At 38.5% G+C, this 22,011-nt stretch overlaps 1 protein-coding gene across 1 annotated transcript in view; it reads right to left on the minus strand.

The window, feature by feature from the left end:
• The window catches only part of SYNPO2 (synaptopodin 2), a 75,522-nt gene extending 57,676 nt beyond the window's left edge, over nucleotides 1–17,846 (minus strand). The window contains exon 1 of the mRNA XM_054283862.1: nucleotides 17,664–17,846. Within this exon, the coding sequence (XP_054139837.1) occupies nucleotides 17,664–17,792 (129 nt within the window). The 5' untranslated portion in view covers nucleotides 17,793–17,846. The remainder of the gene's footprint in view (nucleotides 1–17,663) is intronic.
• Nucleotides 17,847–22,011: the final 4,165 nt, after the last annotated feature.

A 22,011-nucleotide genomic window follows, 5' to 3' on the forward strand; every position in this document is an offset into this window, starting at 1 on the left:
CTGATTTAGGGAAACTGTTTATTTTAATAGTTCACTTTGTTCTACTGATGCACTCTAATTGAATTCAGCTGAATTATTTCCCTCTCTGCTGCCAGCCTTCGCCCTCCTGCAGCTCCCTGGCAACCAGGTCCAGGGCAGGCCTTTAAAAGAGGCGCTGCAGACTCTCTTCTGCAGCCTGTTGAAATATCACTCCCCTCATTATCAGGCAGAACACTACCCAGACTATTGCCAAGCATGAGCCTCCTGTCCCAGCTGGCCTCCCATTCCCAGCAGCAGGACCCTTCCCAAATAGCAACCTCCGAGGTCCCCACAATGAACAGCACTTTGGGACAGCAGCAGCAGCAACAGCTTCACCCACATGTTTTTAAAATGTGAGATTTGTAAAATATATATATATATATTAAATCTATTAAAATAGCCAAATTCTATCATTTGTCTATCCACAATCTACTGCAGTGGTAAATTATGACTTTGCCTGGAGATCTCCCACCATCAAAGGTACCTCATAAAGCATCAGTAGTGCATGTCTAAGCTCTACTGTAAAACCTGGGCTAGACTGTAAAGCACACAGTCATTATTTCTGGGTCTGCAGAAAGAACTGAGTGTTTGTGACACATCTGTGAACTTTGTTTGGCCCAGGGCATTCCCAAATGGTCCAACATGAGCAAGCTGGAAGTGGGGTGAAGAGGGTTTTGAAGCTTTTTTTTTTTAAACTTATCTTGAAGAGTGCAGGACATTCTAGGTATGTTCAGAAGATTCAAATGCTGTTAGCTTCATGGCAGTTTGAAATATTCAGCATTCTCCTGTAAAATTCCTAGGAATGGGAGTCCAGAACCGTCAATAGTCTTGCCAAATTACAGTTGTGATTTTGCTTTCCAAAGGTGACACTCCCATTGAAATCACTTGGTCACTTTCTGTAAACTTCAGCCTCAGTTGAACTAATCTTAGGAGAAACACTCAGGGAAAAGTTTCATAGTGCCTCAAGCATGAGAGAATGATAAAAAAATTTCTACTAGCGTTTTGGGAAACTTTATACAAATGAACAACATTGGAAATGAACTTTGAGACAAAACCCACCTAATAGTCTGAAATTTAAGGGAATGTGGCTTGACTACAAGGGAAAAATTCCTTTATATTGTTTGTACACTAAGGAGAAGGAAAATAAAAATTTTATAAAATTCTCTTGCTAGATTAGCAATATGCAAATAACTAGTGCTGAACTTGGAAAGAAAATGGCATTTTTCCATGTTTTGCATGGAGCACCTGCTAAACAGCCAGCATCTCTGACCCAGCTATTGCATGAGCAAGCCTGCACTTCTCAGTGCATGTTCCTAAGATGATAACAGGGATAACAAACCCTGTTAAAACTTTGCTTTATGAGACATAACCTCAGTTTCTACCCCTGAAAGGCAGGATACTCAAATGCTGCAGCACTGAGAGAAGTAGAACAGTAAGTGGCATGCTGAAAACATGATTTCATTTATAAAACTGGGAAAAACTAAGATGAGGGCTGTAAGGAAAGGATGTAAAATCATGAACATTAACAGAAGTTTTTCTGTCCTAACTTTACTATTGTATCCTTTGTGGCATTGCAGGGAAGACGGTGCAGGGAATAATGCAATAATATTTCCTTATGTTATTTGCAGTCTCTACTGTGCACAGCATCAGTGTTGTTTTATTGGAATAATGTTATAATTGTTAACAGCTCAACTGGTAATGTTGGTGTTTGGGGGAATTGCCAAGTACCTGAGTACCTGGGCTGCAGCAGGAAAGTCCCACTGGCCCCACAGCTGAGTAGGAGATCGTTCCCCAGCTCCATGTCTGGGTTTGGCAGCCGGTGATTTGCTGGGTGCATGCAGGAGCTCACTGCCAGACTAGGCCAGACCAGAATAAAGTCAATTAAAATTTCCTTAAGAAAAGGGATTTCTGTCTTATCTATAGAACTGAAACTAGGGCAGAATGTTTTAGTCTTTCCTGACCTTTTCCCCCTTCTCTTCAAAACACTGCAGTATTAGGTTGAGTTACAGCATTCTGAAAAACTTCATATTTTGCTCTTTCAAACTATCCTTATCATGCCCAAAAGAGAAGATAATTTGGTTTGGTTTTATTAAAAATCCTTTCTGAACTTTTTACACTGTAGCTATTCTTCCCAAATGACTCATACAATAACCATTCCCAGTTTGTAGTCAGTTCTCCAAAGAAGCAGCAGAAAAAAAGAACAACTTCCTTTTAAGGGAATGAGACCTGTTTGTAAAGATAAACCTCTTTCTGTTTCTATTTGAAGACATTCTCCATAACCCAAGAATTGATAGTTATAAAAACACTACCTACTTTATTTGGACTACCAAAACAGTGCTAGCTATAGAACATTGTTTAATGTTAGCCTAAAGCATCTGTATATTCACCCACACATAAGGGCATTGTTGAAACGACACATGCAACATGTCAAATGAGCAGCAAGTTTACCAGAAATCTGTAAGAAACAGCTTGACATTTGTTTGATTTCCTTTCATAGAATATTTTAAAATCGATTAGTTTAAACAAAGGAGTATTTAATATTTATGTGAAATGGAAACAGTTCAAGAGTATGTAATTGTATAAGTAAGCTAACAGCAATTTCTTTTCAAGTGCTGTATGGTTCCCAAAAGGAATCATGCTGCTTGAATGCTAGACAATGCATATGCTCTTAGGATTTGGGAAAATATCTGCATGCCATAATTTGCTGTGACAATCTATGAACCTCAGAAAGCCACTGTGATTTTAATAGCAGCTTTGTTGTGCTACTCCATTTCTGTCCCTAGAAACTGTAACAGGTATTTAAGTGTCCTCACTGGGCATTTTGTTCTCAGACCATGGTCTTGCCGGGCTTATTCCATTTGCTCTGCAACCAGCAAATGCCAGTTTCTCTCGTACCACATGAAAAAAGAATAAAACATTAAAAACTTGGGATTACTTATTACTTGGGTTTTTTCTCCCTTGAGGGTGGGATTACTTTGCAATCCAGGGCATCCAGAAATTTATTGTAATTTTAATGGAAGCTGGAACTTGGGTAAGCACCAGATTCCAGTAGCTGGTACTCTAAGGAAAGTTGCATTTGTCAGGAGAACCACAGTAAGTTTTAAAAAGTTGGGCTACTGGGATTTTTTTTTTAAGATATCTAACATTCTTTTTAAGATATTAATTTTTGAAGTATAAAATGTGTGATTGCATGTGAATTAAGCTATTTCAATGATCTGTTACTTCTGTAGGAAGGTAAGAATAGAGTTATAAATTAGTCAAAGGTTGAAGGGGACAAAAACCAGGTATTAATTCAGACACATAAGCAGAGATGAATTTTTAAAGTTGTATTGCCATCCATTTAGCTCTGAACCCCTGACACTATAGTTTATTAGAGAGGTGGAGACAACAGAATCCTTTGTAAAAGGGATTTATGTTACCAGAGGAGTTACAGCAGACTTTTTCTGTGTTGTTTAAATAAATTAATCAAAACCAGCAGGGGAGCGTCCTTGAATTACAATGGTTGCATTATTCAGAAACTGTAGATTGAAATTTTTAAGGAAATCCAAAAGGCATGGAGCTTGGGAAGGAGCCAGTTGGAGTTGTTTTTAATGCTGCCATTTTTGACAATTCTTAATATAAGAAGCTGGAGTATTGTTTCAAGCAGACTTTTGGCATACATTTTTATGATTTTATTTCATTTTCTTCCTCTGAATTATTATTTTTATATATTAACACAAACATAATATGGCATCTCTCATCCCAGATACATCCTGAAATACTTTCCTGATCTTTGTCTAAGATCTGTGCCAGCTTTAGGACATTTGCTAAGTCAAGGCTGCAGTTGCACAGACAGAAGATGAAATGCATCGATGCTATATCAAGCCCTGCCAGATGTGCCCCTTCTGGAGCTCAAGTGATGTTTTCCTAACAAACCTTTCACAGAGCAAAGGGATGCAGGCCAACTGATGCCATTAGATCATAGGCATGAGTTGGAAGTTTAGTTTAAAATATTTTTTAGAAGTCAGATTCCCGCAGAGGGTCAGAACCTGCAGGTGCACATTTCTTGTCAGGATCGCTGAGGAATGGACTCAGCAGGGAATGGCCTCGTGCTGAACACACAGTGTTGACTTTGTGCAGCACTGCTTCTGTCAAGGAGGAAGGGCCTTGAAAAACACCACCATTTGAAGTGCTATTACTTATGTTGAGGCACAGCTTTTACTTTTAGCAGGGTTGTAATTTTTATAAAACCATACTGCTAAATGTGACAGATAAATATTGCTGATGTTGCTGAATCCCTCAAATGAGTGAAAACTAGGACAAAATTCCTACTTGCTTAATTAAGTTAAATCCTGGCCTCTTCCAAAACTTTGAATAATAGAAATAAGGATTAAGAAACATAACAGGAAAATGCTATGAGACTAAAATAAAAAATATTTTCAAGTCTTACTCAGATGTTAGAATAATAATAATTTTAAAGAATTTTCTAAAAATAACAACGAAAGAAACAAGCACATGCAAATGCACAGGATAATCTTGACTGTATCATACATCTGGAAAATATAGGTGCACATGAAAGAGCTGCTTATTTTGAGGATTGAAGTTAATAATTTATCTGGCCAAGAAGATTAACACGTGGCCATAAAAAACCTGCTTGCTGTCAGATTTCACCCCAACATGGTCATAGAAATATTCCAGATAGCCCAAGCTGTATTACTCCAGCATAGCAGCATCCCTTCTCATTTTGTGTGGCTACTGTTGCTCCAACTTTGCTCCAAGATCTCCTGCATATTTTTCAGCTATTAAATGATGCATCTGACTTGGCTGCATTGTTGTGGAATATCCAAGTAACCTTACTGTGTTTAAATCCTAAACAGTGCCACATCCTCATGACTCGCCTTCCTATGCAGTTTTCAGTCTAAAAATCACCAAATAACTGCATCTTGTACCAATTCAGAGGCACCTTTTGTACGTGCTTCTGAAATTAAGACTGGCAGCTACAAATCCAAAATCCTCCATGTGACGTTTCCCTGGGGAAAGTGTGTCAACTCCCAACAAAGGTCACATACTAACTTTAAAACAGGATCCAAAAGCAGAAGAGGAAATGGACATCACTGCCTTCTCCTCTCAAATGCACTGTGCTGCTTTCAGAGCTGATTTCTGGGAGAAAAAGCAGTCTGAAGGAACACCTGGCAATATGACAGCTTAGGGTGAATTTTCCAAAGAGTGCAAGGAAGCCCCTGGTAATGTCTAAGTCAGCCCTGATCTGCAGCATTTTCCCAAATGCCAAGCACCAAACAAAAGGAGCAGATGCCAGGAGGAACGTGAAGGCACAGGTATTAACTGGAAAGACATTTATATGTGAATTGGTTCCGTAATTTTGTATTTGTTTCCTGAGCAAGCGCTTCCCAACAGTTGAAATTACTATGTACACTGAAAATTGATAGGTTGTATAAATCCTTATCATATGGCACTGATTTTAGCTTTTTAAGAAACTCTTATAGCCACAGTTTTCAGCATGCTGGTGATGTAAGGAGTAATTTAAAAACTGACTGAAGATCAGGAGTGACCTTTTAAACAACTAAATAGGAATGTGAACTTGTACAGTGCTTATTTTAATCTAAAAGGTGATAAACTGAGTCAGATTGCCTCAGAAGACTTTGCTGACACCTCTTACTAATATAATTTTGAGAGAAAGCTCCTATTATATGAACTGCTGGTATGTCCTCAAGTTTCTCTGGGAAGCACACTTTTTAAGCATTGTGTAGTCTTTAAAAAGATGTCAGGGGCCAGCACCTCCATAAATTAAATTCAGTGTTAGAATCAGTGTCCAGTTTCCTTTTCTCACTATTATTTTGCCCTGAAACTTACCTTTTTCTTATTAACTTATGCAATTAATTGAAAAAGCACAGCAAAAGCATTTTAATGTAACCGTGATGGAGAGGATTGTACGTTCTTTTAGCATGGGAGAAACTAGTCAGAACCAGCCAAGTGCAGTAGTGACAGGATCTGTATTTGAGATACTGCTTTAGGGTGGGACGAAATGTGTTCAAATAATGGAGAAACTAGAGGTACAAAAGGCCTCTGTGAGCCAAGTTAAATGGCCAAAAGGAAACCCAAGCACATGAAAATATCTGGCCTGAGAGCATCTTGCAAATGTAAAGCTGAAGAAATCCAGAAGTTCATGAAAACTTTTAAATGAAACTAAACTTACTTGGGCCTAAGTGCAATTTTTGCTTTAAGGGACATGCAGGTATAACATGAGGTTATGTGAATCCTTATGGGTGGACACTGGTTTCTGTAGTACCACAGACCTCTAGAAGCAGAGAGGATTTCATAACATATCCTTTCTTGTCATAGTGATGTGATGGACAGCTGTTGGAAGAAGCTTTTTAGGTGTTTATCAGACAAGAGAGGCACTGTGTGGGGCTGAGGCAATAGCTAACTCCTACAGCTGCCCATCACTGGCTCTGCATCTGGCACATTGGATCCAGTCACTGAAATAAATCACATTCCTTGCTCCTGATGGAACACACCTGCCCACAAACATGGAACAGTAAGTATTTTTCAACCTTTAAAAAAGTATTTGGATCAGTAAAATGTTTTGGGGAAAGAATTGGTTTGGCTCTCATTTTAGGTGCGCTCCATTGCCATGCCGTTGCCTACAGCAACACTCAAACACCCAAAAAGAAGGCATTTCCCACAAGAGGAAGGGTTCCTTCCCACCCTCTGCAGTTGCAGCTGATTGTGCCAAAATGATCCCATTTCTGCCTGTCTGTTTTTATCTCAGGGCCCAGCAGCTGCTGAACCATGCCAGGGTTGGATTCTTCAGCGCTGGATGATGCAGGAATCCGGAGGCCCGAATGCCAGTCTGATTTGAACAGGTCAGTGCATCTTTAGTTTTTGCCTGAGTCGATAGCACCCCAGATCAATTTGTGCTAATTCCCAGCCTCTGCAACTTTTCCAGGCCTCTTTTGCAAATCAGGCCTGGAAGCAAACAAGCAGTGAGTGACCCAGGAGGCTGGTACAGGGCTGGGTGCTATTGTTCTCAGGCCATGCATTTCAGTGCTCTGTTTGTTCATAGTGTAACTCTTAAAAAATGACAGGCCACAGGCCTAACTACCTCCTCAGGCTTAATTATTGTAGCCTTTGTACTGTTCTTGCCAATGCAGAAAAAGAAGCATTCATGGGTCTTTCACTACAGTAAGATTCATTGGATTGTTTCTCACTGTTCCTGTAAATATAGAGGAAGAAAACTGAAACAGAATGACAAGAGGTTTTAAAGTCAAACCTCTTCTGTAGTCACAATTGTGTCATGAAATCAGAAATGCTTTGGTAACATTATCCTGGGGATGTGGAAACTGACTTTAAAATGTAGCCTATTTAGGAGCTGCATCAGGGCCCTTGAAAGGAAGATTCAACCATGAAAAATTTAGTTATATCACACTTGTACTACTGATCTGTTAATTTTGAACTATTTGAGTCAAAACGGGCTTAAGCTGCAAAACTCAGGTCGATTTCCAACACCATGGCTGGCCAATGATGCAGTCTTGGATTTGGTGTACTTCATGTTAGTCTATTCCTAATCAAATTAGTAAAATGAAGAGCTAGTGTTACAGACTGAAGTCATGACTAAAAGTGAGGGCAGAGAAAGGATAATGAGGAATTTATTAAAAACGCCATTTTAATATAGCTCAAAATTTGTTTTAAATTGGATGCGAGACCTGGAAGAGTTCTTACACCTCCAGGGCTCCCAGCCCTGTCTACTCAGGCTGTTGTCATATTGGGCTGCAAGGAACTGAGGTGTGAGATAATATTTTTCATACTCTTTTTAACTGTTATTTCACTGCATGTACACACAATAGTTGTGTGTAATATTACTATTTAATGTTCATAATATTACTATTTATGTTCATAATAGACGCAGAAACACACTTGTTTTCTCTTTAAAGGATTACAGCTGCTTCCCTCTTCTGCAATACTACTGAAATAATTTTTAGTCAAGTTTTTTCTAAGATCAAAATTTGTCCTAACTGTAGTGTTATGAAACCACAAGTCAAACCCTAGTACAAATTTATGGAGCCCTCCTTAAGGGGATTACATTTTATTTGTGTTTAGGGACTTATAAGTAGAAGTGAAAAGAAGATTTGGAATTACTAATTTCATGTTATGATTTTGATTAATTTGATATTCTGTGATTCTTGACTTGGTTTATATACAAATTTTCCTGAGGGCATTAATTCTGCTATGTGGTCTGAGGAGAGCTGAGCCAAACAATACTTTCAGCTTTGGTAAGAAAACATTAAACCTCTCAATGAAAACTTCTCCAAGGTAGAAATGTCTGCATGTTCACTTACCTATGATTTTGGGGATTGTGAAGAGCACCATCTAGTGATAATCAATAATGTCAATATCACGAAAAGGTGATTATTTAAAGTGGACTTAAAGGCACGCTGCAAATTCATTTACCAAGGGGACTGGGGGGCTCCAAAGGAAACAGTGTTCTAGTTGTGGTTTTCTAATATCAGGTACCTTCCCTCAGATACCCCCAAAAATGCACAATGCATCTAAAGACTGGCTTTGACTAACAGTATGAATACCATGAGATAACAACTTTAATACTAAAATTTTGTTTCAAAAGCTATGTAATCTTACTATGCATTCTATAATGAAACTCTCTACTTCTGTGAATGGCTTATTTTATATTGATCAGCATATATTATATTACTTATAGATATATAAAAGTATATATATAACATACTTATTCCACTGACTGACAATTTAGGTAAAATACTTCTAATTTCCTAGATATCTTTTTGTTTTTCTGGAAAGCCAAAAATTCTCAAACTTTGGTCTCTTTTTCTATGAATGATGTCTAACAGCTGCTCCTTCATGAGGGTCTTAGGCATTAAATAGTTTCACATGTTGGAATTTGCTTATAACATACATGCTTAATGATATTTTTCCTAATTTGAAGGATTTTGCAAGCAAGTCTTACAGTATCCATCCTGCAAGTATTATTTCAGCATGCAGAAAGCTCATTATGAATATATGATAATAAAGAAAGCTATTTATCCCTTTCAGATTACTTCCATCTGCATCCTCTGTAATTAAATCAGTGGCTTATAGCAGCTGGCCTTTGAAGTGAGCTCTGCAGAACAGGAAAATGTAATTTGTGGAACAAAATGGTGATCACTCTATTCCAGCCACATCTGTTACGCTCTAGTAGTTCAGAGATTCCTGTGCTGAGAGAGCTCGTGAAAGTAGAAAGTTTCCTGTATTTCTTTCAGTCCAAAGGAAAATTACTGGAAGTGATGGGAACTGTTCTAACTATATAACAAGATTTGAAGTCAGAGGCATTTTTTCCCACAATTTGCAGTGAATTCACTAAAACTGATGTTTAAGTAAGTAGCTGTACTTTTGTATTTAAATAGAAGTACTACAGAGAGAATGATAAGAGAAAGCAGAGCAAGAATTCCTGGCAAAGAAGATGAGAATTTATAAAGGTAAGTAGAGAGATGACTGTTTCAGTGGTGGTGGATGAATAAAGATGTCAGAGCTCATGATGTGATTCCCCTTGATAGCTGTAGGGGGATAGAATATAAGTAAATAAAGGCAGTATAGAAAGTAATCTTACCCCTTAAGGAGTTGTAGCTGGGTTAATTACTAAAGATTAGGAATGGACCTGACTTTACCAGGCCACAGCTGTAGCCAAAAACAAGAAGAGTGCTATGAAAGAGTGAGTTGGTTGGTTGGCTGAGGGGAACTGGAGTCAGCTGGCTGCTGTGAGGAGAAGGAAGAGTCAGTGCTTAGAGGAGCTGCCTGTGAGAAACATCAAGGAGGCACAAAACTCTAGCAATGTGGAACCTTTGCAATGTAATGACAACAGAACTCTTGCAATATAATGACAACAGATAGCAGCACATCTTGGGAACACCTCCTATTACACAGGCACAGACAACAACTGCAGTTACTGCTGCACAATTCTCTATGGAGGTGCTTTTCTTACAGATGCCAAGCATTTCCAAAGGGATGCCACTTAAACTGCTGGAGACACGTTTACAAGATGGGTGTGTCAAGGAGGTACAGACTTGTCCAGCCACACCTGTGCCTGCTGGAAAAGTGTCACCCCCAGCTGCCTGGCACTCCTCTCCCTTTCCTCCTTCCTCTCCTCATCTGGAGGCTTCTGCACTTCAAACCTGACAGATAAACTGCTCCTAGGACTGTTGCCTGAGCTGTCAGGCAAAAGGAGGTGAGTGAACAAAGCCCTGAAATCTAAATTGTTTGGGGAATACCGTTCATCCAACACAGGTCAGTCTGTTGGCAGAGCTAAAGAAAGTGAGAGGGCAGTTACAAGGAGTGCCTTCAAACAGTAAACATTTGCAGCTGAGGGATATGGCCACTGCCTAAACTTTTTCCTTAGCTTACACTGATATATTATCAGTCCTTGAATTCATGGCTTCTAGTTTCTAGTGATGTCAGTCTACTCTGTACTATTAGCAATCATTTCTTTCTCTTACAAATAAGCAGATTGAAATGCCTTCAGCTCAAGTGAGTATCTCTGTCCTCACACACACTTCCAAAACAGATTGGAAAAGAAATATATCAAATAATTACCAAATAACTTGAATAAAAGTTGCATTATGTAACAGTGTTATCACAATAGCCCAAATCTAAGGTGGTTTTTTGTTCCTTAGAAGGAAGTGACTTCTACTAGACACAGAAAGCTGTGCTAAATAGATCCATAACAACATCTCCTACACTCTTCCCAATGAGGATTTTTATTCATGATATCTGCTTCTAATTAAATAACTGCATGATATTATACATACTAAGGTCTAATCCTTTGCCCTTTGAAGTCAATGGCAAAGTTCCCAATGAGTTTGTGGGTTAAAAAGTAGCTCCTCTGTTAAGGCTTCCTTTAGTGAAATTTCAACTGTTAGGTTTTTAAAAGAGAGCTTCAGCTTTGCCATCTTTTTGCCATCAGATAACAAACAACTCCTGATTTTCCTGTATTAGGCAGAGAGTGCTAGGAAAGGCAAATTTAGTCTTATTGAATTATGCTCCCCTGTCATTCTGTTTGCTTTTCTTTCTGTTGCTGTAAAGAGCCACAATGGACATATGGTGTCTTACATTATTTTTAATTCAGAAACTTTCTAGAAATTCAATATTGCAGCAATTTATGCCATACGTGGCATGTTTATGCTATGGATAAGGTATCAAATGAAATCAGCAGTATGGAACACCACAGTTTATCTACTTTCTTCATAGTTTTGACCCATCACCAGTTCATCTGCTAATCAGTTGTAATATAAAACATGCTTCAAAACCCAAAGCATCCAGTTTGCTAAGTAGGACCATATTTCTAAAATATACTTACAAAAAGGCAAGTTCATAAAATAATGATTCCACAGCTACTCAGTCCAGGATGACATAATTCTTTTGAAGCAAAAGGTTACCCATGCATTCAGTGCCCAGTCCCAGATGTAGGAAGGAGATGTAAAACAAAGAAAGATCCTTAAAGGATTCAAAATCTATTTCTGTAAAGTAGAATGACAACTTGCAGACAGTTTCCCTGCTAAATAATAGGGGGACAGTTTGTGCTGTGCCCAGGACTGCAGAACATTGTAGAGAGCTCGGGGTCTAAGCCTGTTGTCTCTGGCAAGCTTAGAGTCAGGTTTTTATTAGAATTTACCTTCCACATAAGCCACAAATAAGACAGCCACTTTTCACTGTTCTTAGCCCTCCACTGAGAGCAAGGTCCTGAGGTATTTTGAAGATTTTTGGCCTTCATGCTCAATACCAGGTTGTATTGGCAAGTAACCAAAACACAGCACTTTGATTTTGGTGCATACTGAAGTGTTCCAGTCTAAATGTGTGTTAGTCTGATCCTAAAATTCCCACTGACGGTGGCCTACAGATTCTAATGAAATGGTGCAGATGGGATAAATTACTGAAAAGGGAAAAAAATCCACTGCGTAACTTGTGTACATTAGGTTTGAAATTGAAAACCTTCAAGCTGATATCCAGGGTTTTTTTACTGCCAGTTTTGTTCCAGACAGTGCTCATGAGTACTGGTTGCAGTCTAAATGTTATCATTTCTGTCCATAGCTAATTCCATGCACAGAATTGTTCCTCTTAAAGCTGAAGCTATCTCTGCTAATCCCTCTCTTTTTATAGAGTGCTAACCATTTAACTTATGAAATATGGACCCTTAAAGTAATTTCTGCTCTAAACATTTCTGCTGCAAATAGGAAGAACACTGAGTTCTGCATTTGAAAGAAAAACCTTCCATGATATGCATGAATTGTTAACTGTGTCCTCTTAAACAATCAGACCCAATCCTAGAGGACTCTGTAAATCATATTTCCTGTTGTGATATTTTAATGTGAACTTGGCCAGAAGTCTTACTATTACATTCACATTCACAATAAGAATGCCATGGCAGAAAACACAGAACAATGACAAGTAATAATGTCTTGCAGGGTATTTTAAATGTTTCCAGCAAAGAAAGTACAAAATGAAGCCAAGCTCTATACAAAGCAGCTAATCTAATTTAGTAGGAATACGCTGTTTGGTTTTTTGGTTTGTTTAGTTTAAATCAGTGTGAATTATGGTGTTCATTCTATTCCATTGAAAACTCGCCTAGCGTGAGAGCTGGAAAAGCATCAGTTGGAAATAAGCACAAATGAATAATACCATGTATCCAAAACATGCTTGTATTTGGCTAAATACTGTGGGAAACATGCCAAAACCAGCTTGGTATGTAGTCCTGTATATCCAAAATGGGCTATACACTCATGTGCTAGTTCAGCCTGCAGCTTTTAAACAACTAGATGGGACTCCAGTGCTAAACATTTCCACTGGCACAATGGCTGGAATGCAGAAGCTTGGAAGTAGGGAACACAGAGCCCTAACCTTTAGAAGAACATGTAAACCTTTGTTGGGTAAGGTGAATGGATTTTTTTCTTCATTATCTTTCCAGCTAGCACTAGCAGATTTTTCAGAAAAAAGGTGATTTAACAGTGGTCTATTTTAGCTAGATTTGAGGAACCTCACTTTGTTCCTCTGTTTTGCAAAATAAGTTAAGCTCCAGAAAGCCCAGCTTCTTCCATCCTGTCAATGGAATTTGGTAATCTACTTAAATACAAACTGAACTATGTCATCTAAACACGTGCAAAAATGTATTGGTTATTAAATTGGGTCAAGGCTTGTAATGCAGTCAAAATCTTCTCCAGAAAAGATGGAGAAACCCACAATCTTCCACGTAACTCCTTGTGTGAAAGAATATGTAAATATGCCTCACAGGGTTTTCCGAATATCAGCAAATAGCAGCTGTGTCAGATGGTCTGAAGGGTGAATTTGAGAATAAGAGTCTGTCCAGGCTGCAAAAACAAACTATGTTTGGAAATGTATTAGCCAGCAAATTTAAACAAACAGTTTGAAATACAGGCCAAGTAAGGCAAGTTGTGTTTAAAATCATGTAGGTTGACTCTAAACTCCCCTCCTTTACTGCCAAAGTTCAAAAAGAACATTTTAAACATGACTTGTTCTGCTGATTGCTATTGCATAAAGTTGTGCTGAAATCCTGCTTAAGAATATCAAGCGATACAAACTCAGTGGGATCAGCAGGGTGGTGTTAGCTCAGTGCTGAGCCTTCCCCCAGCTTGCTGAGAAATGCAGTTCTAGCAGTACTGGAGAGGAAGATCCTGCTTTCACCAACCTCCTTTACCTGCCCGCAAGTGGGAGCAGGCAAGGTGGCAATTTAAGAGTATGACAACTTAAAAAAGGTTTCCTTCAACCCAGCAGCCGTGATGTTTTCTGTGGATAGTCCAACTGTTTGCTGATACATACATTGCACATGTATATGTGACAGTGGTGTGTTTTGCCTTACCTCAGGATCCAGAGCATAACTGTGCCAACGTCTCTCACTCCCTTATTTTCTTTTTCCACTAGACAAAGTGTAGAGATCAACTTGATGAAAACCTCTTGTTGTTGTTCTGTATGTGTCAAGTATTTTGGATAAATGCAGAGAAAAAGCCAAACTACCACAACATAGCCCACCTCTGTTTACATCCAGTGTTAAGTAATCATATTCAGATATTACTTTTCACACTGTTGGTTCAGGTTATTCCCAAGTCTTTGAGTTTCACTTTCTGTTTCAGGTTGCAGTGAATCCAAAATGATGAAACTAAGACTTGAAATCTGAGCATGTTGATGGACAAGGGCACAAGTCTAAAATGACCAGGCAGCCAATTGTCACATGCCATTACTAAGCCAAAGGTAAAGCTACAATTTGGGAAGAAGTAGCAGAAGCCTCCTTGTAAGCAACCATTCATTTTTACTTTTAGTACACGGGTCTAGATTTCCTTTGAAGTGCTTATAGGTCAGAGTCATGCAACTTGCCTCCCTTAAATATTAGAACTATTTGGTTAAGTTGCCAAACATGAATTACCAAGACTTTGACAGATACAAACAGTGAGTCCGTCAAATTACTGTTTGGTGCAGGTAACAAATATGCTCAGAATAATCTACCTCTCTTGTAAATATTATTTAATAGAGTCACATTGCAGATGAATATAAATCTAATCATCTATAGGACAACTCCATTAAATTACCTGTTGCAGAAGAGATGCTTCTTTAAGGATATAACTTTACTGCTAACTATTGTTAAGTATTAAAAGGGAAAAGTCACAGGACTTTCTTTCAAATGCTAGTTCAGAAAATCAGCCATTATTTTCTATATATTTTAAATTAAAAACTGCAAAGAAATTTTCAAGAAAAACCTCAGTGATATTCATTTAAAAATATTCTTTGATGTATCTCATGGTAAAACGGAAAGGTCATCATGCATTGCTTAGCTTTTATATATCTTGAATACTTATCCTTCTAGGGTCACTGCTACACTGAGATTTCCCATCTCCTGGTTTGGGAAAGCCATCCTACAGCACAGCACTGACATGCTTTAGTGAAGGGATACACTCAACCACTGTTTTCCTTAGCTTTGGACTCATGATTAAATTTTTTTTAAAAAAAACCATCAATTTATTAGATAACTTTCTTAGCACAGTGTGCGTTTGCACATAGCATTTAAAATACTTTATTTTATATTGCAGCAGTATATAGGATATGCAAATTTTTTTTAACTGAAAATAAGTTTTCATTATTTGCAACACTATTGGACTTCACAAAGTAAGTTGGTGTACAGAGACAGGGTTTAGAGGAGGAGAATTTTAAAATATAAATAAATATAAATTCTTATACGTCTACAGAAAATGAGTCAAATTTATATCTTGAATAAGGGTTTGAAATAGACAAGCAGAATGATACTTTCTCATAGTTCAGAAAAATCCATTTCTTGCAATCTCACACTTAAAAATTACTGAAAGGTCTTGAATCTAATTTAGTGGTTGTAAAATTATTTGCTGATGAAAGTTGTCTGTTTTATCTGCAAAAGTACTTGTGAAAAAGTACCGAGATATTTTTTGGTAAAAGGTTTGTCTTTATCTCTCCGTTAACATTTTGTTTGGTAATGGAAGACAATAATTTATACTGCAGGCAAAACTCATGGATTTTAGTGGGAATGCTACTTGAACATATGCTTTAGGAGCTAGGCAGAGGGGAGGTGGTTTACATATTCTTTATACATGTAATAAAACGATTTTAAAAGGCATTAAAAAACTGGTAAAAGCTGCGTCTGGCAGTGAGTGGCAGTGACTTATCCCATCAGCTTTAAAAGCAATATGTTTCCTTTATCAAAGAGTAAGTAGTGTGAATTTGGGAATTTTGTGTCCTGACATATTTCATATCTCATTTCCCTTCATTTCATATCCCTCTCCATTTTAGATCTATATCACAATCACTTCTCCACACATGACCAGTACCCGAGTGCCCTTCCCTCTGCTCTAACAAAGGTAAGCAACCCCTCTGGAGCTTTCCTTTTCATTCACAGGAAAACAAACTTGTACCTGTGAGTTTTTTTTCTAAAAATACATATTATTATTTTCTGAATGTGAGTGTATTTTCCTGGGAACTCTCCCATTAGAAAATATTATGTATTACTGAAAATACAATAAAGTAAGGTACAACTACCTCAAGTCCCAACCCAGTCTTAAGTGGCCCAGTCTAGGATGCGAACATGAAAAATAAAAAAAAAAACAATTCACCCTGGAATAGACCATTTTTGTCAGGAAAACTAAAGTTTAGTCAGAATCTTGTGGGTTTTACTTTTGATTTTATGTAATCTAGGCCACTTGCCTTTTACCGGTGCTCACCATTTTAAAGCTCTAGCTACAAGTTTTCACTAGATGGCAGGAGTCCACTGCCATCTGTTCTCAGAGGCTTTACTTGCACACCAACAGTTGCCCATTGGTAGGAAAAAAGTGAAAAAAAAATCAAGTTTTGTAACACATGGAAAAACAAACAAAAAACTTCACAGAAATGAGAAAAATTATTCAGACCCTCAATAAATCACAGTTTTGTTACTGGATATGATTAATATGATAGGCTGGAAATAAGTGAAAAGAATAGTGAAAGATGTTCTTTTCTTGACAGAGGAGCTAAAAGTACCTTCTCCTATAAAATGAGGTCTATTTATTGTTTCTGCTGTTTGTGAAAAAGTTGACTGATACAGTAATTAAAGTTAACTAATAACCATGTGTATTGACAGCCTGAGAAAGTTACAGCTTAAATACTAAACTACTGATGGAAAGCACATATAAAAGTCAAACAAACACTCAGTGCAGTGCATTACCCAGATACTGGAAGGAGATAAGGCACATTTTAAACTTTCTCCCTCGGTTTAATGAGGCAGAGCTCATGGGATGATGATCAGTCCCTGAACTGTTTCAGCCTCTGGTATTTTGCTGAGCTCAGAGCTCTGGACAAAATTTGTCCCTCTTGTCTAAGGGAACAGAATGCAGCTCCATACAGTTACATAAGCCTTAATAACCGTGACAAATCTTCATTGTTGCACTGGAGTGAGCACTGATTTTTAACAAAACTACCTTTGAAAAATTATTGCTGCAAGTTGGGACTACCAGTTCCTATTTTTAATTTATTGTCAACTTCTACTGTCTGTCTTGCCCTCCTTCTGTACGTGCAGATAATTTATAAAGTGTCCAGTAATTTTCAGCGTTGCTCATGAAATATAAGAGGGGATGTTTGGCATCTATTAAAGCTGCTTCTGAGACTGGATAACTTTCCAAAACCAGAGATAAGTCAGTGTAATGCTTTCCAGGATTCCCAAAATAGTAAGAACATTTTCTCATGATAAAGCTGTAGTTATTCTATGACCAGAGTAGAAAAACTATCATAAATGGGTGACTGAAGTAGCATTTCCTAATATGAGATTGAGCTTTGTGATGTGCTGAGTGCACTCAGAGCCAGAGAGCGAGGCAAACAGGAGCTGAAAGGCACACATCGTGTCACAAGTGAAACATTCAGCATCTAACAAAATTTGCAAACTACCCAAAAGTAATGATCCTTTTTTATTGAAACTGACAGAATCGGCACCTGTAGAATCTCTGCAAAACCCGTTAGCAAATTCAAACAAGCCTCACAACAAGAGCCACACCATTTCCCTGGAAGCAGGATGGATTTAAACAAAGTGCTCCTGTCATCCGTGCCCACAAAACTCCAACAACATCTTTCTCTCGCGCTCCTACCTTGGCGATTTGCAAAGGCTGCTTGTGCTCCTTGCCCCCTTGCAGCCTGAAGCCCCACGGCGCCCCTCCGCTCATAGCAATGCAGAGATAATCCCCTGTGCCCATTTTCTCGGTGCAGTTGGGCAGCATTCACGGGCGGGAGAACATGAAAAACTTGGCTTGCAGATGTTCAGCGAGCTGCAGATCCGTCTGCCGGGCAGAGCTGGAGCCCCAGAGCACCACACTGTTGCTGCTGCTGTGTACTGCACGAGCAAATGCAGGCATTGAGGGGAAGGGAAGAGCTCCCTCGCCCCGAGGGCACAGCCCACTCTGGCGTCACATTCCGATGCTCAGCCCACCTTCAAAGTAAAGAAAGTGAATTTGGAGCTGAAGGGAATGCAGGCAGAGACTCTGCCGTGAGGCAGAGAAGGCTGGCTTTGAACGTGATTATCCTGCCAGCTAAATCAAAACAACAGCAAAAAGAAGTGTACATTTCCCTGTGACAATTTACTTTAGTAAATGGTGCCAGATGTTTTAAACTCTAATTTACCCATTTCTTGCATTTTTACTCCAAGCAGAATCTCAAGTGAAACACCATGTACATCCTCTGAATAACTGATTCACTTAGACTGAACTGGCTTTAGGATTTTCATCTCTACTCTGCATGTACTTTCTGCAGCACTGCAGGAGAAAAGCTGTGTAATTTCCCTGTCATAGAATTGCTTCTTTTTCTAGTTCTCTCTGGCCTCAGTATAGTTTAACATGTACTGCAGTTTAGCAATGACCTGAATTACTGTTGGACCCTAGGAATACCTGTTCTTATGCAGCCTGCTGCCTTTCCTACCAGAGAGGGGAAGGGGATTAGTAAAATGAAGTATCAGCTCCCTCTACAGATGCTATCAATGGATGGTTTGCATTATGTTGTTAAAGGGGAACCTTACTATAAGCACCGAAAAAAAAGAAAGAAATTCAGTGGGATGGTTTAAGAGGTGACTATTCTTCAGCACTGGATGAATATTCCTCTAGCTGGGTGTTAAAAACTGACAGCTGTATCTCATATCACCTCAGCCCAAAGTCAGGCAGCCTGGTTTAAATCACATTGCATTTTGAACTGTGCTGGTTCTAAAGGAGAGTTCAGCAGGTGAGCAGTCTTTATGTCTGGACAAGTTTCTGAAAGAAACTCCTTTTGCTTTGAACCCAGGGTACTGGGACACAGATTCTCACAGTATAAATTCACTTAAGTCCCTCTCTGAAGTATTTCCACTTGGTTGGTTCTAAGCTGTCAGATATGTTGGGGCTACAGGAAACCCTCATCATTTAAATTACATGACTTTGCATCTAAGCAGCAGGTAACCACTGAGGGCTTAAATCTATCCAGTGCATCTGTCAATTAAGTGACCCCTTGAATGATGCTTCAAAGGCAAAATATCAAAGTAGAGACAGGATCTTGTGTCGAACTGAAATATTCTGCCTGGAAAAATAGACAGACTTTTAGGAGCCTGAACACTTCATTAGTCTTCTAAGACACCAAGGTACACAAAGGCTGGGTGGGGAGAAGATCCCTGATCAAACAGAGGAAAATGTCACTCTCTCAACAACAGGATTTAGTAGGAGGAAGAGTGCTTGCTTTATTGACTACAAGTCAATAGCTCTGGAGAAGCAAAACAGGTACAGGTTGCCATATAATGAAATACTTTAGGAAAACACCATCGGAGAAGCCATACTAGGAAAGGGGATGGCCTTTAAAGGGACTTTGCTAGACAACCTTTGAGTGCAGACACCTCACTTGAAATAGTTGAAAGTAGCTAACTGCTGAAATAGTTGAAAGTAGCTAACTGCTTATTATCTTCTGCAGTGTTGATGTGTTGTGGTAGCAGACAGATTTTTAGTCTTTCTCTAGGCACAATCTTGCTTTAGACAAAATTCTCTTCTTTTAACCTAATGATGCAAGTATTTAAAGATTTTATGGCAATAAATCTCTTCAGTAAATAGCTGCAACAAATGCTCTATGACACTCTGTTAAATACAAAAATTAGAAATCTGTTTTAGCAGAATTTATCACATAATTATTAGTCCTTCAAATGTTACAAGTTTTTGACAAAATGCTTAATTACTGTTAGGGTGTTTTGAGCTTGTATTAGTCTCTCATCATTTTGGTAAAAAGGAGAAAAATCAAATCTGATCTCTGCTTCTGAACTTCTTCATATACTTATTGGAGAAACCAAATTAAAGAGAATCACCCCTGCCTTTGGATGCTCACATATGTGATGGTAATTTGTACTAGATACAGACGTCTCTGTCCCTTTTGAGCACGTAACTGTACTGTGTATATTATTAGAACAGAACAACCTTGATTAGTGATTACTTAGCTGAAAAAATGACCAGTCAGAACACCAGGATCTGTGTGATTTTGGTGTATGATAAAGCTTTGGGGATATTTTAACCTGGTCCATTTAAGGTGATACAGGACTCTTCGCTTGAACTGACAAGAGCTGTGATCCTGATAGGAGACAAAAATATAGGAGAAATAACTGTTGTCTTGTCAGCACGTTGAGGGAGTTTTCTAACAACAATTTCAAGCAAATTGCTGCTTTCCTCTAAGGGCTAATTTCTTGTTTGCTCTGCAGTAAACCATTTGAAGTCTGTAACTATTCCCATGATGGGGACACCCAAAGCTTCCTATGTCTTAATCTCTCAAAGAACATTCCCTAGGCCTTAACAATTCCCAGTTGCTTTATATGGATTTCTTAAATACTTTTACTGAAGCATGTTTTGCTTTTTAATACAACTCATATCCTTTTTTACACTCCTGCATCCTTTGGGATTTCTGAATGCTGGTCAGAAACTGGACATCAAGATTAAAGTGGAGTCCATAATGGAGTTTATGACTTTTGGTCTCTGTAATTTGTAGATCTTAAATAAATTGCATAAATTCTGAGATTATTTTCAAAATACACTGGAAAATTTCAAGCTAATGTTAACTACAGCCATTTAACCACTCCCACCATCTCCATTGTTTCACTAAAACCTAAAGATCCAGTTTTAGGCAACGAGTGATAAAACTTTGGTGTCAGAAATAATCCTATAAACTGGGAAAATGACAAGTGGCAGAACTCACTCAAAATCTATCTGTGTCCAAATACAGGGAAAGCTTTGGCTTCAATCTAATCTTGTATGATGAGATCTGTATTACAACATTTCCAGGTCAAACTTCCTCTTGCTCATCTCCCTTCAAGAACTGCCAGTCAAGAAACCCAGCACAATAGCCTGGATGAGCTGTGATAAGGTAGGAATAGCCACACTCGTAGAATAGCCAAAGTGAGGCCATCTATCCTGAAATATTGTCTCTGATAATAGATGGAAAATGGAACATGGAAAATGGTGCATGTCTTTCCCCAGGGAGCCTCCACTCAAAGATTTCCTCAGCTGGATGTGGCAGCTCTGTACTTTGTAAGAGGAATTTCTCTTCCATGAATTCTGCAGTTGTTTGCTCTTGAGCCCACATAACTTTTAGTATCTTTAGTTGAGTGTGGGAAGTTATCCCTAACTAAATACTGACATAAAGAATCACCTTCTCTGCCTTGAATCTGGATCCTATAGGTTCATTTGATGTCCCCTGGTTCATGGATCAAGGCAAACTGTTACCAAGCAATCCCTAGGCACTTATTTTACAGACCTTGTGCACATCTACCTTTTTTTCAAAGAGACAATAGAATAATTAATCATCCTTTACTATCTCACACCTTTCATTTTCCTCATTTTCTTTCTCAACTTCCTCTTTAGTTCTAAGTCCTTTTTGAAATGAGGGTCTGCAACACCACATGTGCTTCAGGGAGCAGACAAAGTTGGGATTTGTGCAATAACACAGTGATAACTATTTTGCTCTCTAGTTGCTAACCCCAACACTCCTAATTTGCTTTTTCAGACACTGTAGAGTTAATGTGTTCCTGGAATTACCTTTCAAAATCTTCAAGTCCTGTCTGTTGTTGCTTAGTTCAAAGCACATAGTTTTATATGTGAATTAATGTTTTTTTCCCCAATGTGTATCACCTTATACTTCTAAGCCATGTTATGGTATGGCTGCTTAGTTTTCTTAAAAACCTTTGGTGAAGGAATTTGTTGAAAGCCTTTTGTAAATCCAAGATCAATCAGATCACCCTTATCCACGTGTTTTTTGATCCCCTCAAAGAGCTGCCTTATGTTTGTGAGGCAGGAGTTCCTTTTATGAAAACTGTTTCAACTCTTCCCAGATAAGTCATATTTATCCAGATGTCCACTGTTCCATATTACAGCTTCCACCTCTTTGTTTTGGATAGATATCAGGCTGACAGACTTCTTGTTTTCTGAGTCTCTCTTGGAAGACTTTAGT

This window comes from Melozone crissalis, unplaced genomic scaffold (assembly GCF_028551555.1).
Source record: "Melozone crissalis strain CALT ecotype California unplaced genomic scaffold, PUWL_Pcris_2 ptg000039l_1, whole genome shotgun sequence".
NCBI classification, from domain to species: domain Eukaryota; kingdom Metazoa; phylum Chordata; class Aves; order Passeriformes; family Passerellidae; genus Melozone; species Melozone crissalis.